Source organism: Limulus polyphemus, unplaced genomic scaffold (genome assembly GCF_000517525.1).
Source record: "Limulus polyphemus unplaced genomic scaffold, Limulus_polyphemus-2.1.2 Scaffold873, whole genome shotgun sequence".
Taxonomy (NCBI): domain Eukaryota; kingdom Metazoa; phylum Arthropoda; class Merostomata; order Xiphosura; family Limulidae; genus Limulus; species Limulus polyphemus.
The window spans coordinates 12,892-21,499 of NW_013666483.1; the positions used below are offsets into that span (position 1 = coordinate 12,892).

The 8,608-nt window shown below is 33.4% G+C and overlaps 1 protein-coding gene across 3 annotated transcripts in view; it reads right to left on the reverse strand.

The window, feature by feature from the left end:
- LOC106460979 (ragulator complex protein LAMTOR2-like) overlaps nucleotides 1–3,823 on the reverse strand; it is a 5,432-nt gene extending 1,609 nt beyond the window's left edge. For 2 of the 3 annotated variants that reach the window (XM_022387768.1, XM_022387769.1), the window contains exons 1-2: nucleotides 3,625–3,811; nucleotides 2,239–2,401 (exon numbers count right to left, since the gene is read on the reverse strand). In XM_022387768.1, the coding sequence (XP_022243476.1) occupies nucleotides 2,239–2,401; nucleotides 3,625–3,692 (231 nt within the window). In that variant the 5' untranslated portion in view covers nucleotides 3,693–3,811. Of the gene's footprint in view, nucleotides 1–2,238; nucleotides 2,402–3,624 lie in introns of all 3 variants that reach the window. The other variant, XM_013920742.2, reaches the window with a different exon arrangement.
- Between the last annotated feature and the right edge of the window lie 4,785 nt (nucleotides 3,824–8,608).

An 8,608-nucleotide genomic window follows, 5' to 3' on the forward strand; every position in this document is an offset into this window, starting at 1 on the left:
AGATAAATATTTTACAAGTCAGCCTAGTTGAAGTAAAAATGTGAATAAAATTCTTACAAAATAGGTAATAAATTAAAAGAAATATGAATTTGGAAAACTTGGCGGTAAACCTCTCCCCCCCCCCCAAAAAAAAGAAAATGTCACAACTGCTTTAGTTATGTTTCCACTTCAACAAAACAAAACATTTTACATAAATGATGCTTTTGGATTCATATTCAAAGATTGATTATTTTATAGTAAAATGATTTTGAATATGCAAATCACATGACAACTACAGCCAACATAAAGTTCCAGTCAAACAGAATGTATCAGAACTACATTTTGATATCATTATTTGCTATTTTGCAGGTACCAAAAATGGATCACTTTTGAGAAGGGTATGAAACAGTTCTATCCAACACAAAATATTCAGACTTGAGTCATAAAGATGGGTTCAGACTGGAGATATAGAAGATGAGGGTATCCCACATACTTCATGGCATTGGAAAACAAGGAGTATAGATCAACTTGGGCAACTAAGACCATACAAATCATACCCCAGCCTTGTTGATAAGCAATAGGTGAGAATCTACAGACTCAAAAGCCAACCATGTGCCCCAGGCAACAGTACACAACATGATCAAGATGGATCCGCATCTGGAAAAGTGACTCAAGTCACAAGTATACAGGTTGTTTCCATGAAATATTAGTTCAACCATTTCACACCTCATGCAGTTGGAGTATGAAATGGGTATTCATACTTCATATAAATACATACCAGTCAAGAATCCAGCACTTATGGATCTGTGTGTGATCAGACTGTTGAAATGGACATTGGGAAACATTCTTCTTCATAAATTAGATAAATTAAGGAAAACTTCAGGGAGGATATAGTGTACTAAGAACCCTCATGACAGAGCCTTTTGCAATGAAAACCATACTGCAAAGCTATTTTCAAGATGCATGGTCATCAGATAGAGCATGATCAGACACTGCAACATAATCTAAGTATTAAATCGATTACGAATCCTAATATTTTCCACAATATTTATGGTGTACAAAGACAAAAATTTCTCAGCACTTTTTTCAACAGTCTGATTGCACAAAATTCACAGGTGGTAAATTCAATTTGACTTGTATGTTTTTGTTTTTTTATGAAATAGTATGAATACTCATTTCATTCTCCAACTGCTAGAGGAATTCAACAGCTGAAAAGGAGGTGCAATTTATCTTGGTGAACCCATATTTTGTTGGCCTCCTTTCAAGGTGAAGATCCTTTCTGATTATGTTGTGTACCTTTGCTTGGAACACATGGACAGATTTTGCCTTTGACATTTTTGTTCATCTTGTTACAAAATGCTGTACTTTGCTTATCACCATTGGGTTATGATTTATTGCAAGTCTCTTTTCTGTATAATCCTGGTACCCCACATTAATCCATATTCCTTTGTTTTCGAATGCCTTTAAGGACAATATATATCTTAATTTTGAAATTCTAAATACATGACCTGAACATGATTTGAGTGTATGAAAATTGTGTGTCAAAAAGGGCTGTTACATACCCTCCCCAAAATCAATAAATTTTTTGGTAGCATCACACGACCTACAAAACATCAAAACACAGTTCTGATGCATACCGTTCCAGATCCACCAAGACTTTATATTGGCAGTGGTTGTCACATGATTTGCTTATATGCATATTCAAAATCATTTTAGTACAACATACTCAACTCAGTGCATATGCAAGGGGAAGATACAGACAATCTTGGAATGCTATCAGGAATAAATCAATAAAACAAATCAGAAATTTAACTCTACTTAATAATCTCAAATCTCATCTGAATGACCTTATAATACAGTATGTAGTATATTTACAGAACAAATATACATAATCTGGTACTGAAGTTAAGATACAAAATGGATTTTGATCTATCTCATGAAGCACATATGATGAATTATTTAATAACATTTTACACTTGTTAAAAACAGGAGATACTCAACAATATAAAATACAATCCCATCTTAATCTTTGATTTCAGAAATGTCAGTTTGTTTGTAATCAGAACTGTGACCTAGTCGATGAAACAAATGGACAAAATACATGTACTTGAATTCACCGAGAGAAAATGTCTTCACGGTTCTACTTTTTGCACACGTCCTACAGAGTAATTTAAGATAAAAATATAATCAATACAAGAAAGTTTCGAAAATATGTAAAAACAACAAAAATATATTTTGCAAATTCCACACCAGCTTTACCTCACATTCAATAGTTACGAGTTTTAATTGGTCCTCATTGAATGCAGCTCGGCCATTTTTCTCATAAGCTAACCATATATTACTTGCAATGGCTGCAGTAACTCGAGCATCTCTGTCTCCATAACCAGAGTAAGCCAGTAATGCTCCATCTTTATTCAGTAATCTGACATGAAAATAAAAGGTTTCTCTAATAAGTTTCTCATCAAACAACAACTATCATTTCTTAAGTATAGCCTTCATTAAACAAGGCTGTGAAAAAATTTAAAGTTAAATGCACACATCTCCACCTCTGATAAAAGTATTTTACAAATCAGTCAGCAAGAAAAAAAAGAGAGAGACAGAGATTTACCAGAAAATAATTTGCATCTCAGCTTCCAGTTTCTCACTATGACCTTTAAAAATTAAGTCCACTATTTCAAGAAATGAAACAGTCTGCTAACAATAAGTTTGACCAATCTTCTAAATATCTTAAAAACTGAAACAAATATATCCCATAATTTTCTTACAACCCCAAGTTAACAAGTTTGAGCACTTGAATCTAGTAATACACTTCAAGTCAAGTAAATATTGAATCATTCTAGTAGAGGCCTATATTCATTTTTAAAACAAAATCAGCATATTTACTCTTTAGGATTAAAATTCATACTCATATCCTTTGACACCCTCTTGACCTTTTTTAGCATGGCACAACACTTGGTGCAGAGCTATACAATTAACCCTAATTACCTTCTCAAGCTAAATTTATATTTTCTTATACATTCCTATATACAGCATTACATCTTTCAACAGGGAAACAAATTCTAAATATCAGAGCACTCATTATAGTTATCTAGGTTTAAAATAACAGTATTAGCTCTAACCATCATCATTTGTCTATAATCAGTGAAGTCGAACATAATACAATGAATATTAAAAAGAAAGATCTAGTTAACATAGATGAATTTCTAAGCAGACTTTTCACCCCTGCTCTTACAAGTTACATCAAGCATCTGTACAACATTTACACATAGAGAAACTAGAGAAATACATAATAATTTTAGCCTTATTATATTATTATGATCATATTATTTTAGCCTTAGTATATATATATATATATATATATATAATCAAGTGAATATCTAGACAAAATATGTATGCAATTGTGTATACATGAAAAGATACACCCCAACCAATGTTTCAAAGACTCAGACTTAAGTCCACATACCAGATAGTTTTCAGATGGAATTATTGTTTGTTACGACTATAATAATAGACTATATTATTATATGTTTAATTTAATAACACTGTTTTACTTTCTCGAAATCCCAGAAATAATCCATATATGCCGTCTTATGCTTTATATTTTTAATTCTAAGACTAAATAAATTCTCTCCTAATTCAACTTACAAGGTACATTGCACTCCGCCTGTATTTGCTTGGCTTAAAACCTGAGTTAGTGCTTTAGGTTTAAGCATATTTATCACTTGTTTGATTCCGATGCTAGAGAATATACTACTAAATTAATTTCAGTATTGTAGTATAAATATAGTAATACTATAGACAATTTGACAAATAAGTCACATGCCACATAAATGACAGGGGTGACATCTACAAATTATATTTAAACTGGTAAACTAATATTATATTGGCGTTTGATGTTTTACAGAACTTAATTAAAAAACATTCACAGAACAGCAAGAAAAGCCAAATACACCAAAATTACACCGTTTTAAACATTTCTGAAATAGCTAAGGTCGCATTATTTTACGAAGCTTTTGAACGAATTTTTAGTTATAAAAAAATAATGTTTAAAATTTGATATTTATTAATTTCACGAATTTTTAAATAATTACGCTAAACGCCAGGAGCTTTTGTTTTGCAGAATGAAGTAGTCACGAAAGGTTATTGAGGACACAGGTTTATTTTATGAGTTTAAATATGAACGCAAGATGTAGAAGAGTATGGTATTCTCATTTTGCCCCGATTTCCGTCAGAATAGCCTGATGGAATTGCAAAAACAGGAGGATTGGTCACATACCGTATCACAAAGTAGTTGCTTGGATATTCCTTGTCATTGATTAAGTATTTACAAAAAAGAAAGAGACTAAACACAGAGTTATAAACAGTCACAATCTTTATTCACAAAAAATAAAGTCCGAGTTAAACACTTGATCAGATACTTGTGTGTCGACTAGAAAGGTAAAGTTTAATTTGTGCTGAACATAATCTATACGTTTGAAGAATCTTTAAAAGTTTAAACAAAAACGATCCATCTCAATTATAATATCAGTAAAGTGTGAACCACTAAATACTGGATGAAAACTTTATAATATATACAAAGTCTCCTCTCCCCCCCCCCCAAAAAAGGGGGTAATTCAAGAAACAAGGGGTTGACCATACCTCTAGGAAATCACGTGCTTCGCCGCTAGAACAGATTACTGTTTCTACTTCTACTCGTATATGGTTCATTATGCAATGAATTCCTCTAAGGGAAAATGCGACTTTGGTGACTCGTGCAATCCCGTGAATAACCAAAATGAGAGAAACTTAAATAGTTTTCTTGATTTATGTTCTAGATTAATAATAAAAATGTAACAAAATGCATTATATCCCTAAATATGATAAAAGAAATAAAAAAGGTCTGTGAAACTAAAATGAATCACATGTCCAATGGCAACATCAGGGAGCGACCAAGGGTAGCGGGTGCCACCCTAACTATTTGCACATATTCCCAAATTTTTCACTAAAAACTAAAGCTCACAGAAAACTATGTCTTCATTCACCTGTAGACCACAAAACCCCAATCAACAACACATCATTCAATCCATTGTAAATGCCGTTAACTTTACAGTCAATCAAAGAACGAACTGAGAACATTTTGTTACGCCTCCAGTCGTTAGTTAATTTTCCGTAAATTTCTTTCCGATGAAACTTTATCGATACAAGTCCTTTCTTAAATAAAACTGATTTATTCTTTCTGAATACAACTTTGCAATACACTTAATTTCCACAGTCGCGCTATAACAAACGCTATAATTAACAACGAACGTCTCACGACTCAACAATACATCTCTCTCTGTCCGCAGTTCAATTACACGTTACCTTCTTGCCGTCGCTTCTTGGCGGCTTATATATACAAGACTACCGCATATCTAGTAGCCTCTCGAGACTTCAGGAAGGGACAGGATCCTTCTAGAAGTTCATGACGTGTTACTAGAATCACGTGACTTCCGCTGTCGTAACAGTACATAACGCATTATGCTGGCGTAGTGTGATCAATTGATCAGTATTTTGTGCGGCATTAGATCACAATATGGACTGAAGCTTTGTGTGTTGCATTCCCAGCCAACTTGATGAGCTTTGGTTTTTCGGAAAAAGGCCTCGTAGTCAAATAATGTACGCCTGCGGCAAATTAAGTTGTGTAGTTGAAATGCTGTTACATTTCTTCTTACTGGAAACCTGTAGTATAGGACCAATAAAGAAAGTTTTGCAGAAAATTATTTGCAATTTCATCATGATGTAATGTTACTCAAACAACCTATCAATTTTAAGTGCTCTTATAAATATATATGTACATTAAGGAGTGTGACACTACAAATCTATGCATAACACGTATTGACAATCCCTCAACAACATATTCCAGTCAAAACATAATCTCAGACTATACTCCCTCCTGTTTAAATTATGCTCGTCATTATTCTGCACTCAGTATAACCTGGCAGGATTAGGTGGTTAGGGCGCTGGACTCGCAATCTGAGGGTCGCGGGTTCGAATCCCCGTCACACCAAACATGCTCGCCCTTTCAGCCGTGGGGGCGTTATAATGTACGGTCAATCTCACTACTCCAGAAAACTGGAACCCAACTAGTTATCTTCCCAGACAATGAAATGAGGCCCGATTAAGACGGACTTTGTTTTCATTTTTCAAACTCAAACCACATGCAGAAACTCAAATATCAAGCTGTTCCAAAATACTCTTGAAACTATTATCAATGTACATGCCTGCTGTAAGTTCAAGAAACATTAACTCTTACGCTATTGTAATTTGTAGTGTAATGTGGCAATTAAAGAAAGAGTTACTGAAAATACTAGATCTGCTGTGGGTAACAATTCTACACTAAAGTACTCTTTCGGAAATAGTCGGGATTCTGTTGTAACTGTGTAGAATTTGGGTTTTGAATTTTAATCGATATTTTTGTGTTTCGGAAGTAATTCTTATTTGTGCTTGATATGACAAAAATGACAATAATGTTTTTGAAATGTGTAAGATGGATAAATATATTCATGTAAAATACATAAGTAAGCACAAAGACTAACAATGGAAAAACAGTGTGGGAAATGACAAGGACGAATATAACTTTAATTAAGCTTAACTAGTAACTAAAAGGGAAATAAATGAAAAACAACGAGGGCTATCTGCGTTAGCCGTCCCTAATTCAATAGTGAAAGACTAGAGGGAAGGTAGCTAGTTATCACCACCCGCCGCCAACTCTTGGACTACTCTTATACTGACGAATAGTGAGATTGAGTGTGACATTATAACGCCCCCACGACTGAAAGGGCGAGCATGTTTGGTGGGACAGGGATTCGAACCTGCGACCCGCAGATTGCAAGTTGAGCGCCCTAATCCTGCCAGGTTATACATAAAGGAGGCGGAGACAAATAAGCCAAATTATACATAAAATTAAATTAAAGGCTCATTCTTTAACATAGATATGTATCTATATAATAAGATTCAGTGACTGTGTGTCACGTAACTCCTCTTAAACCACTAGTCACCAACTTCTAAATGGTACCAAACGAGTCGTCTCAGTTCCGAGGTTTGCACAAAGTTAGATATTTTCTCCCCACTCCTTGGGGAACCCGGAAATTTCCCGAAAACCCTTCTCCTAAACTGCTAGACAAATCAACTTTTAAATGGTGTCGAACAAATAATTTTGGCCCCGAGGTTTGTACAAAGGTAAAACTTTTCACCCAATCCCTCAGGGAACCCGGATATTTTGCGAAAACATTTTTACGGGAATTCCCCGAAAGCGGACCCCAAATTTAACTGACTTACATCATATCAAGTAAATAAGTAGGCCTACTAATTACCGTTCGTAATTCGGTTAAATAAATTAAACTTGCATTATAGCGGCAATGATCATTAAAGTGAAAAAGCGCAGAAATGGATTTCAAGCATTAAATTCAATTAAAGCGGCCCTGTAAATGTGGGTCACAGCCCCACGGGTTCGCTACTATTAATTAGGTTGCTGATGAATCAAAAACCCACGTTTCTATGTCAAGGTAGCGCCCTCTGTCCAATGTTGGACACATTTGCAAGGTAACGTTAAGAGAATGACGTATTACCATGGCATCAGATTATAAGCATAATTATACTAAAAACAAATAATTGTGCATATTAACAATTTAAAACAAAATTTATGATATTTTGAGTCATGATCTAGTACTTTTTAGTAATCGTTGTACATGATGTAGGCAGTAAATAATACCTTATCTCCAAAGAACATATCTCTAATTTATAAATAAGATATAAAAATACTCTGTCCTTTAATAAGTATAAATTTATATTATTTTAATTTTATGAAACCAGAAAACATGCATTATTGTACTGTTTATACCAACCATGGGTAGATGTCCCTAACATTTTATATATATATATGTTTTATAACATTGGTACATTAATATTAAACATTTAATGTATAACAGTGTTGTTTTTTTATTATTAAAATATTACAATCGACTCTTCGTTGCTCTTACAGTGCCATCATCAGGAATGAAGTAACATCAGGAGCAAAATACGTCATAAGGTTAAGGTTACACTATTAGAAAGTCGCGTAACAAGAAATGGATGGGAAGTTTGAAAATTATGTATCTATTTATTTCCTGGGTCAATGTATGTATTTAAGGCTATTCCTTATTGTCTGTGTACTATCATATCAAATCGATTCATGATTTTTCAGATCAATTTATGTTTTGAGTTCACTTTTCATTTTAATATTCAGCTAATTAATGTTATGACCTATTTCATTACATGACCAGCCAAAGTTGAAGTATTATTATTTATACGATTTTTTTTATTTTATATTCATTTATTCAAAATGTTAGGTATATTTTCATTTAGAAAAAAAAACACTGTAGAAAAAGACCTATTTTTCATTTGCCCAATGTATTTAATATAACATTAACAAAGTTCATTAAGTCTGTCAGATAAACACATCGAAGACTACTGGTATTGAAGAAATAAAAATAATTTGAATTACTTCATTAATATATACACCTGGAAAAAAGTTAAGCACCCCCGTGTTTTTTTCAAGTGATTCAGATTCGACGTTCTTGTGACTGATTATAAATTACCATTCAATCTAAACGTGTTTATCAAATGAAATTAT